The sequence below is a fragment of the Natrix helvetica genome (assembly GCF_964273705.1).
Source record: "Natrix helvetica genome assembly, chromosome: 2".
Taxonomy (NCBI): domain Eukaryota; kingdom Metazoa; phylum Chordata; class Lepidosauria; order Squamata; family Natricidae; genus Natrix; species Natrix helvetica.
Genome location: NC_138552.1, coordinates 24245634 through 24257859, shown reverse-complemented (window position 1 = coordinate 24257859; position 12226 = coordinate 24245634). Strand labels below are relative to the sequence as shown.

The 12226-nt window shown below is 38.0% G+C and overlaps 1 protein-coding gene across 1 annotated transcript; it reads right to left on the bottom strand.

Moving 5' to 3' along the window:
• Positions 1–6098: 6098 nt before the first annotated feature.
• Positions 6099–12002, bottom strand: MRPS30 (mitochondrial ribosomal protein S30). The gene is made up of 5 exons (XM_081943367.1): positions 11391–12002; positions 10527–10672; positions 8272–8377; positions 7325–7501; positions 6099–6422 (listed from the first exon to the last, which is right to left on the bottom strand). Exons 1-5 carry the CDS (start codon positions 11965–11967, stop codon positions 6154–6156), a joined length of 1275 nt encoding a protein of 424 aa, XP_081799493.1. The 5' UTR covers positions 11968–12002; the 3' UTR covers positions 6099–6153.
• Between the last annotated feature and the right edge of the window lie 224 nt (positions 12003–12226).

The window sequence follows — 12226 nt, the reverse complement described above, 5'->3', positions numbered from 1 at the left end:
GGAGAAGAGCAGACAAGAAGAAGGGCTTGCAGGGATTTTTATAATCTGTTCTGCCCCACCTATCTGTTTCCTGTTCCTGTGTAAGAAATGTATTCTGATTGGTTGCCAGACTCACATGGGCCCATGCAGGGGCAACCTTCTAGGCTGTTTTGAATTCAGGTTTGATTGAGTTCAGATGCCATGTGGTCAGTTGAGTAAAGGCTTATTATCCTGCCTTAATCCCATCACAGCTGAAGAGGAGAACTCTTTATTATGTAAAGTGGACTAGCTTGGCCTTCTTAATGGCCCATTGACAAAGCGGGGAAGCTGCAGGAATTTACTCTGTGTTTAAAATGTGTTTCTCCCTTTTCCACATCCAGGAAAATATAATATTCTGCCTTACCAATATTTCCTAGGATATTTCATTTTTCTGGGAGAGGGCTAGGTGATAACTTCCTACAGAACAATACAAGAGAGAATTTGAAAATGAACTATGTACAAAATATGAATATGTAATTGCTAAAATGTCTTTTGCTCATATTTGAAGTGGAAGAACAAGTGAACAATATGATAAAATGAGCTTACATATTTTTGCTGAACTTGTGATTGTAAATTTGATTATTTAGAAAGGGTACACTATGAAAAGCAAATCGTTTTACATGTGTGTTTGTTTGTGCGTGCACACACACACACGTGTGCATATAAATATGTATAAATATATATGTATGTGTGTGGAAAGTTGGCATCTTGAAAGCCAAAGCTCTGTGCCCAAATAGGACACCATATACTTACTTAGCAAAAACAAGTAGTAACTACCTACACTCCAATCCTTTGTTGGTAATAGTACATGCCCAAAACTCAATAATCTGGTAGCCATTAGTTGGTTGTAAAAGTGCATGTAATCAGTTTGTGTCTAATACAGGGGTGTCCAAACTTGGGAACTTTTAAGACTTGTGGACTTCAACTCCCAGAATTCCCCAGCCAGCATGGCTGGCTGGGGAATTCTGGGAGTTGAAGTCCACAAGTCTTAAAGTTCCCAAGTTTGGACACCCCTGGTCTAATAGGTAAACTGTCAACCCTGAAGCTGACCTGACTGAAGCCACTCTGAAACTTCAGTGTGCCACACTGAAGCTGAGGGGGGAATAGAGATAGCTGGGGTTTTGTAGCCAAAATAAAATACTTTTTCCTGGGAACCAAGGACATTCCCAAAGGTGCCCAGAGAGAGAGAGAGAGAGAGGAGTGAAGTTACCAGGCAACCAGACAGCACCGTGATTGGACCGTGTGACTGATTGTTTGGGAAAGGGGGATTATTTTTTATTACTTTTAATTAGGGGAAAACCACGGGAACCTTCAGGGTTGGTTTTCACCAGAACTGCGCCAGTATATATCCAATAAAACTATTCTTTGAGGAATCTACCTGCCTGAGTTTCCTTGCTATGGGTGTATTACTTGGAGCCCTGACTCAAAGTAGTAGAAGACCTTCTCAAGTTTGAAGAGAGACACGGGAAGGGGGAATAGGCAATTTTTCTACCTATAGATATCATTTTTAATGTACTGGTGGCCTGATGTAAATGTGTGGAACCCTAATTAATAGTGTGTGTGAATGACTTTGGGAGAGGGAGGAAAAGAGATGCTGATAAGGAACAATCAAATAAGAAAGTGCACAGTTGGCAGGTGCATAAGGGGCAGAGAAAGAAACTCAAAGAGGAAGCTGCTTAACTTATCAGGCTGTAAAAGAGACTGTAAAACAGGAGATTTGTACTTTCAGACTGACAAGATTCTGTTAACGTAGCCTTACAATAAGGTACAATTAGCTCATCTGGTCATGTGTCATGTCTGGTTTACCTGGGAAGGCTTGATGCCCGCTCTCAAAATTAAATGGAGCCCTCTGGCCTCAAAGGATTGCATATCCCTTGGTGAGCATTTGAGAATCTGTGTTTCAAAAGGCAGCTTGAAAGCAGCTCAAGACTAAATAATTGAACTGTTTTCTGAAATTGCAGTGCCTACAGTTTCACTAAAGGACAATACAATGCAATTCATATTGAGCCCTTAGCCTAATCATGGGGTAAGAAAATGTGGCTCATGAATCTTCTGACCTTGAGTATTTTTCTAAATCTAGAAAAATATGATTATATTCACTGACACTACTTCTGCTGTTGATTGCATAGAGTTAAAAATACTAGCAAAACCTTTGAAAATTCAAATCAGGGAAGAAAAATCAAATTAATTATTCCACTATCAAATTTAAATCCTCTAATTAATCCTTATCATTTTCCACCCATTTCTAATGGAAAAAAAAACAGATATATTTGTTTCATAGTGAGGAAATTATGTTAAAGCCAACTTCCTCAAAGTTGACTTTGCATACCTTTTTGTTGCAAATTAACATTATAATGCTATGGAGAGAGAGAAAGATAAGTGCCAACATTTAATTTCTTTAGAAGTTAATGAGTTGCAGTTCTAACCAATTATCAAGGTGAGGTAAAATGAAACAAATAAAAACAAACAGGAAAATCTGTGAATAAAATGCATTAAAAAAACCTATTGATGAATATAAAGTAGGGAAGAGCTAAAACAGAAAACTGGTATTTATGCAAAAGAGATGAAAAGTCTGTCAGCAGACCGCAAAGTAAGCCAGGAGATTCATTTTTAAAAGGTCCCTAATGATTTACTGTGCAATGAAAAAGGAAATGCAAACCATTCCAGATGAAGAAAAAGTCATGTTGATTTACAGCTCAAAAATCTAAAGTGGCCAATACCATCAGGAGGGCTCAACTATAAACTCATTTTAAAAAACGAACAAGCTTTCAATTCCTTAGAACTATGTTCCTTTGTCAGGGGGAAGAAGTAGAAAAAAAATTAAAGTACGCCAGTTGTGGCCAAAAAGTCTGCAGATTGAGATGAAAATGACTTTTTTTTCTTCATTTGTTCTTCTTTTGCCCTCCTGTAAGTTAGATATAGACCACACTTATAAAATAAACTGGAATATGTAATATGCTATTATTGAATAGTATCAATAATGTTATAAATAGATGTTACTAATGACACCTCTGCAGACAAACAAACTTAAAGAGCACCAAAGACTCAACAGTTCAACCTTGAGCTACAGATATTCTTTTTCCCCCCCTTTTATTTGGAGGGGGGGGTAGCATGCACAGACACAACAGTTAAAAAAATTAAATGCAGAACAGACAAAAGGAACATGAGTTGAATCTGAAAATATAAAAATACAAAGTTAATATATTAAAACTAGGTTGCTCTGAAACTAAGCAAAATTCAGAATACAAATGTACTTACAATAGATTAGCTCAAGCTTGGCAACTTTAAGCAGTGAACTTCAACTCCCAGAATTCTCCAACTAGCAGCCAGCTGGGGAATTCTGGGAGTTCTTAAAGTTGCCAAGCTTGAAAATTGAAAGAAAGGGAATTGAAAATTCTGTCTTGTTTTTAATGCATTTTTTATTTTCAGTATATTAATTGTCTGTTATCAATGGTCTTAATTCTTTACCATCATCTTAAAAAATGTAAATGTAAATAAAGCTTATATGACGATTTATACACTGTATGGGCGAATCAATAAAAATGTGCGTGTAAATTTATTAAAAACGTGTGTTCTCTTTTCCAGGCAATTTGTTTAATGGACTCGCAAATCGGGGTGAATTTATGTTATGTGGGCAACCCAGAATTTCTTTCAATGATTATTACAGTCCCATCTCCCATTTAAATGAGAGTATGTAATGCCATACTAAACAATCAATATCCTTATACAATCCCAATACAAAAAGGATGGGACATTGAAAGGAAAGAATTGAAGAGCTCTTTGGGGCTCACGCCAGAATTTCAGTTTGAAATATTAAAATTAACAGAAATTAGTAGAAGGTTTAACATGGACTCCACTTTTAAAAATAACAAGTTTTCAATAAAAATCAGAACAAGGAAATATTGCTTAGTCAAACCACCTCTGGGCAAAATGAGGTTACCACATGAGAACATTTTCATACTGTTTATTTATTATAAATGTCTGATATATGAGAGGCTTGCAGGTGCATTCTTGCTGTGCCAGTATTTTCCATTTCCATGACAGGAAGGCAGAAAAGTATAGGCGCTCATTCCATCGCTCAATGACTGGAATAAAGCACAGGCAGGAAATCCCAGGACTCTGAATTTTTCAGAAGTTTTAATTTTGATGCATTTTCTAAAGAATCTGTTTCAAATATTTACAAAATCAACTTCCTTTCTCCTTGGGGAAACACACACACACAATTCACAACAAAAATTCTTAGCAATAAACAACAATAATAATACTGTGTAGTGCATAACTTGGAGCTGGTGGCATATTTTCACACAATCTTATTTTCCTCATTCATTGTCCCCCTCTCTGCCACACAGTTTCAAAAATTCAGTGGGAATGTTTTGCCCCAGTCTCTAATAATTCTTTTTCAGATAATCTACACGGACTGTGGATTTGTCAGCCATCCCTTTCTTCCAACATTCCCTGCTTTAACTTCTCGATCTTGAAAAAGTCGTCGTCACATTAACTTGAATAATTTTAATTAAGATTTCATATTAACATTTACATCAGTTCATCAATGGATTAAGGAACAACTACACAAGTATTGTATTAAAAGATGCTAATAGTGTAGTATCAAATATAAGCACAGCTCAGTACAAGAGATAAACCAACTCATGTACCGAATGACTGCAGTTGTAACTGAATACCTTGGATACAAAATCAACCAAGAAGGAAAGAGCCATTGTGTACCACCAAAATGGAGGATCAGATAGGAAAATAAGATTGGTATGCCAAGATCAGATAAAAGCAAGAAAGAAAAGAAGCTAAGGACAAGAAGACCCAAGAATATCTGATCAAGAAATATTACCTAGGAACAAGACAGATGAAAGAAGCATTGGAACTAATAAAGCCGCAATTAACATCTACAGTCAGGTTTAGCAGATACAACGCTCAAACTGCACAGTGGATGCAGAATGTCTAATTTCAGTCAAATCAGAAATGTTTCCACCAATCCATCAATGGAGACTGTAAAGAACCCATGTCCAAGAAGAAACAGTGCAGTTCTGGGTCCAGCTATGGGACAACCCAAAATGATATACCAAGAATAAAACATGGAGATGGATTTAAAAAGCAGAAATTAAAGAACTAGTAATAATGGCAGAAATGGTGGAGAAAAGGGCAAGGAAGATTAGATCAAATAAATACCTTTGGGTAAGAATATCAAATTCAGTCTAACCATCTGGCTGACTATGCAGTGAACCTTAATATCTATCCCACTCCAAGCAACAGTATCTCGTGACCTGGGGCCTTGGATGCCCTAGTAATGCTAAAAGTTCTGCTGAACTGGTGCTACCATATCAGACAGGTCTTATCTGAAAAGTCAGACTAAACCCATTCAATAAGATGAGAATACAAAATGCAAATTTCTTGCCAGATCTGCCACCCAGATTAAAGAGATTCACATTGTCTGTTCACATCAGTCTTCATGTCAGGGTTTTCCAAAGGTGCTTTTTCAAGAAAGATCTATTTTCTAGTTTTTCTTGGAGTATGCTTCGTTTCTCATCCAAGAAGCTTCTTCAGCTCTGAGCTGCATTTGGAAGCTTCCAATTTATTACTGAACTAGCTGATAACAGGGCATTGCCCAGGTATTTATTCATCCCAATCCTGTACAAGACAGGAATGTTGATGTCAAATGGCAACATAAGTGCTGATTGGGCTATCCTCCCTCCTTCCATTAATGTTGCCACAATTCCTATGGCAAGAGCAACTTCTCCCTGAGCCCCGATTTCGGCGACAATTAAATGAGTTAAAAATGTTTTCCATGCCCCCAGAAGCGTCAAGAAAAATGGTACCACCTTATTGCTTTGCTATCTGATACATGGTCATTTGGTATGCTTTTTTCTGATTTTGATTTAGAAGTGGCTTCTTGCCCGCGATATATACACTGTTCAACGTTGTAGTTCTTGTCTCGTATGTAATCTGTATGAAATACGTTGTGTCGGTCTCATAGTGGTGCAGTAATGTTTCATTTATACAACAGCAACATTCCTGTACAACTCTTGTACATCCCAGTATTTTTATATAAGACTATTATTTGATAGTTCCACTTTTAAAATGTTAAACACTTAATTTTATTTTGGTATTTTCAGAATAATCAGATTATCATAATTCCTTTGGTTTGTTTAACAGAAATTTAACAAGCTGTGCTAGGACTTCATCGTTAAAACCTTTCACATCATTATTTTCTATTGATTCATACAGGGGCTTACTTTCAGTCCCCCAACAAATGTTCCTTCTTGGATTATTTTGGTCAGCCTCAACCGTTAAAGCCAAGGTGTTTAACTGGTAACAAAAAAAGCCAATGTGTCTTCCTTCGAAAATAACAGCCTGGGATACAAAGGGTCGAGTCACATCGTCTTCACTCCAGAATCCTGAAAAAGAAGAACAGTCACTTAACTTAAATATTTTTCTACCAACAAAAAAAAGAATTTTGAAAAGCACTGCAAACTAGGGTCTCTGGCATATTGGACTGAAAGGCTAACAGCAAACAGGGACATGACTGTAGAATACTCTACAATTTCTCAAAGCAGCTGCAGCTTCCCCTTGGATCACACAGCTGCTGCCACCTGCTGGTGCCAGTAAAAATGTATTTAACAAGCTGCAGATCCATTGATACAGCTTTCTGAATTTGAGGTGATCTAAATAAGTCATTCTGCAGTGCAAGATAATCACAGAGTATAAAGTATTATTGTTGCTTCAAGGAGAAACAGCCTCAAAATTGGAAACCAGTTTTCGAATTGGTAGAAGTACACGTTCAAGGTATATTCCTGATTTTACAAACAGCCATTATGTGTTACAGATCAGCATAATTTATTTCTCCAACACATAGGACCAAGCTTAGGAATTCTTTTAGATGTCCAAATGCACAGATTAAAATGTATAGTGACATAATTTTCTAAATTTTCAATTTGTAGATGAATTTAGCATTTTCTGGAATAATTGTAAGGATTTGAATTGCCTTCAATGGATGGCATAAATCAATAAAAGAGTACAGGTATATTTATGTCTAATTACTGACAAGGATGGACAAAATGATTCCATTAAAAAACAACTATTTTGAGTTTGAAACAGATTGTTCTCACCTTAGTGGGAGTGTCTCAATTCTGCTCTAAACATTCTGGTATAAGAAGAATGCAGACTATCCGCTAACTTCCAATAAAGCTAGAACATGAGATTCTGGGATGGGAGTGAGAAAAATCTCAAGCTCAAACCAGGATATATCAGACTTAAAACCATTCTGACATTTGATAATTTTCAAAACTTTTAAAATTACCTTGGCACATTGCTTGTGCTCCAGTCCACGCAAAGAGGCTTGCAATTGCATTGGCTCGATATGGAACATCAACCTGATCAGTGAGATTCAATGTTATCAGTCTTTCTCTTTTCACCCTGTCAGGAAGCAAATGGAATTGGGTGTGCCCATAGCAGCATGGATCTGATATTTGAGAACCTAAACCCAAAAAGAGATTATACAAGGTCAGAAAATCATAGGCACAGCACAGATGATAGCAGTTCCACATTTTGGCACATAGTTCAATTTTATAGTCGTGTATCTTCCAAAAAACATATTAACAAGCTCATGAATGTTAAATCCAAAAGATATATGGAAAGATACAATGACACCTTTGCTCTGCCACCCATTAGCAGAGATGGCCAAATTGGCTGCTTTAACTAAATAAACCAACTTTGTTTCTACTTGGAAACTGCTTGTGGACTTTGTGCTTGTGTGGAAAAAAAGAGGAAACTTTGATTTTTTATTCTGCTGATTAAATAGGTTTGTTGTTATAGAAATGGCTAGTATATAGAATCATGCAAAAATAAAAAGTTGAGGCTGTAGAGGCCTTGACTTACAACAATTTGTTTAGTGACCCAAGTTACAATGGCACTGAAAAAAACTTATGACCATTTTTCACACATAACACCATTGCAGCATTCCATGGTCATGTGATCAAAATTCATATGCTTGCCAACTGACTCATATATAGGACAGTTGCTATGTCCTGGGGTCATGTTATCACCTTTTGCAACCTTCTGACAGAAAAGTCAATGCCTTATTCTACCATGCAAAAAAGAGTTCTAAATCAATGCATTCCCCCCTTTTAATTTTCCCTTTTTTTCTCAACTACAGTACTTTGTCATTGTTTTCATTTTTCTTTATATTTTACAAAGTAATAAAATTTGGATTACAAAAATAGAAAGATACAATGACACAAGTCTTACCTATAAATATTTTGTTCTCATATTGTCGTTTGAACAATGGAAGTTTGTCAGGTAAATACTGGATAACAGGAATATCTCCAGGGCCCAGGTAATCAAGAGGCTCAAACTTAAAGAAAGAACATCAGTTCAGTAAATGAAAATGATTTACAATTTGTTTCTTTCACCATAATGAAAGCACTTAAATAATGAATTCTGTCATCTGTTATTTGTCAGTTTAACATTAAGTATTAATACCTGTTGGACTGCAGAAAGGTAGAAAGAGACAAAATTCCCTTTATTAGTTACATAGAATCATGATACTTGTAGCCATGTAGTATTTTTAAGATGTACAGGAATTAAAAACCCATAATTCCCAATGTTATCATCTTGACTGAAATTTCAGGAATTCCCAGCAGTAGGGAATTTCCTACTATCCCTACTATCAGTAAGGCAGCTACTGGAGAAAAACTAATGAGAAAGGGGGGGAAAAATCATGATGTGTGCATCAGGTCAACAGAAGAAAATGAGCCCATAAAAACATGTATAATGTTCTCTGCCCCTCTTTGCTCAGGTTCTCCTTTCTGTAGTATATGATCTTAACTTTACCCACAATGAATTAGGAAATACCTTGAGCCACAAATGGATTCAACTTTGTTTCTGCCATTTGGATTACAACTGCATTCCACCCTCTCCTGATCAAGACTGCTGAGATTCGCTGAGAGATACCAATAATTCTTGCTTACCATCTCTGCCCTTTTTGAAATTGTCATCTCATGCACTCTAAAAGCTACAAAATATGAAAGACCTGAATAATGCTGGACTCACCCACCCTTTTTCCCCATTAGATCCTAGGTTGGAATGTAAAAAACAGCAAGGAATCAGGAATCCTATATCCATCCCGCTTTTTTCTACCACTGGTCAGCTGACAGGCCCTTATTCAAGCTGTGACAGTGCCTCTGTGGGACTAGAAATGCAGCTGCCCTTAGCCTGTTTCCTGCCCCAAAGCAAAAAGCAACACTTTCTGCTTAACCTAAGGGATCACGTATGGTGCTTGGCCAAGACATGCAAGCTGTTGTCCTCCTATTAGACACTTTGTACGGGAAAGGAGGAGGAGGCGGTGCCACAAAATATAACCTTAGAATTTGTGACTCCAGTATAAACTAAAATTCAAAATAGCAGAGACATCACAACAAGAAAGATGAACTCTGAAGATACCATAGAGACCAACGTGCCTTTATATAATGTGGCTGCATTATGCACTATACACTAAACCTGGAATAAATAACAATGAGTATCATGGGTACAATAAATATTTCTGGAAATGTTTTAAAGGAGGCATTTTTGGGTCCAAAATCCTCCCCACAAGGAAAACTATTCGCTACATGCCTTTGTAAGTTCCACTATGCTGACTATGCATCTTTACTTATAAGTGTGATTGTCATTTTTAATAAAATGTTGAATGTTAATATGTTCACATATTGTAGTATGATTTATCTGTCATTTATTTTGAGGATGTGGAAAGGAAGCATAATGGAAGCTTAAATCAAACAATAAAAATAAATGGTTCAAAAAAAGAGACATAGGAGATATTCTTATTTGCATCTACTTGCACACAAAATATCCCTTGGCAAACCTTTTTTATTGCAATATCACCTACATTTCTTCTACAGCCCACAAATGAATCAGTCTTAAGATGCCCTTCGGAACTCTGGTGTTAAAAAAAACATATTCTCCTTATTCTGGCGCCATTCAAAGGGCCTAAAATATTTAACATGTTGGGTTTTGACTAGAAGTCATGTGACTAAAATGCTATAAGAGGTAACAGAAGGACAAGGATAGTAATGGCAACAGCAAGTTTTATTGCAATAAGGCTTTCTGCCAACTTAAGGCTGGGTAGGTAGTGCTCTAACTCAGCTGAGAAGAAAAGCTGGCATTACCAGCCCTAAGAAGGAACCACTCACTTTACTTCCTTCTTTCCACAATTACATAGCAATTGATGAGGAATTACAGGGCCAGGATTTCTATTCTTATATATTCTAAACATCTGTCTCCACTTCAGTTTTATTCAGGAGATTTCAGCTATCAGCAGTTTATGGAAATTCTACTATATTTTTACTACTTCCTAATTTTACTCAAATACATTTTGCAAAACCCTCTTAAATGGCCAAAATTGATCAGCTCTAGTGGAGCAGAGGAAAGCAAACTTACAAATCTTCTGCAATCTCCAATATCACCAATTCAACTAATAACTGTTGATTAAACAAAAATATTTGTACCTCTGAAAGTTGCTTTCTTATACGAATCTGACAGCGTGGCTTATCATCAATCTGAAATCTGAACGGGTCAATCCTGCCTCGCCGGTGTCCTCGGGGAACCACTGTCTCCCCACGCAACCAGTAGAAATGTACATCTGGCTGAAAGTCTGAAATAATAGGACTGTGTCTAATCAGGATGTTCATACAGATGAGAGAGACAACATAGTGCACATATTATTTGAATGTCAATTGTGTAATAAAGGGATCAATATTTTGGACCTTGTCTAATTTGGACATTAAACAAATGGCCTATTGGGATCCTTATATTAAAATAACATATTCCATACGCATACATACAATTCAGACCTGTCTGAACAAACAGTACAACTGGGAACTGCAAACGTGGATCTGATTAGTTTAAATTGTAGGAGCGACACAGAAATATGATTTGCCTTTTCTTTTACTCAGGTCTTTCCGTCTACTTTCTAACATATGGTCTTATTACCATTCTGTAGTTTATATTTTATATCCTGACACGGCCTCATTGATAAATACAAGGACAAATAGGCTGAAAAACAGCTTCTATCCCAGAGCAGTAACCATATTGAATTCTATGGTATAAGTGCAATATTGGGTTTTCAATTTCAATTATATAGAAAATAAAGGATGTATGTGTTTTTATTTTTATAGTTATAATGTACACTGAAGACAGCATTTTAATTTCATTGTACCATGTGCAATGATGATAAAGTAAACTAACTAACTAGCTAATAAATGCCATTAACAGCAAATGCTTCAGCCCCTTCGCTCAGAATTGAAAGATTTCCTGCGATTCTCAGAATGACATTTTCATTGTTCTTTAAACAAGGACGAAGAGAGACACACCTAGGATGGAAGAGGAACCCAGCGCTGGGTTGAGACAAGCCAGGTGGGCTGCAAGCTTTTGCACCAGGTGGGTAATGAAAGGCGCTGGCCCCTGGTCGCTGCTGCGGAAGAGCTTGGGGCGCTTCTTGCGCTGGTAATAATACTCCTGAAGGAGCACTTCGCATACAAGGGAGCGGAGCTCAGCCAAATCCAAACCGTCTGTCTTGTCTTCTTCGCTTACTGACACCGAAGCGGGCAGTCCTGGCACAAAGACGGTCTTCGTGAAATGCTGGTACCAGCGGTCTGCGTTTAAAGCCCAGGTCTGCGGGTAAACCACGTACTTGCGGCGCTGCCGTTTCCCGTAGATCGCCAATTTCTCCTCAACCGTAGGCGCGTTGTGAATACTTTTAAAGTATTCCTCCCGGCGCCGGAGTTTGGCTATCTTACTCTTGGCGGTAAGGGAAGCCACCACGGGCGGATAAAGAGAAGCGGGGGAGGCGACGGGGTCGTCCGAAGGCGCCGCGGAGGCCTCGCTGTGCATGAACTGCGGCCCCAATCGAGCCCCTGGTAGCCATCGCCAACTTCTGAAAACCGCCATCTTGCCGGCGCAAAACGGAAGCGGAAAACCCCCACTTCCGCCACCGCTGAAGAATCACGATTGGCCACCTGCGCTCACGTGACCCACTTCTCTCGGTGGCCGCCCTCCGTAGGGACATAGAAAGGACTCTGGTAGCATGTAGCTGCGCCTGCGCGGTATCACCTGACAGCCTCCCCGTGTCCTCTTTGAATTGCAACGCGGGGAAAGAACGGAAGAGGCGAGTGACGGACACACATATATAAGGAAGCCCAAAGGCTTT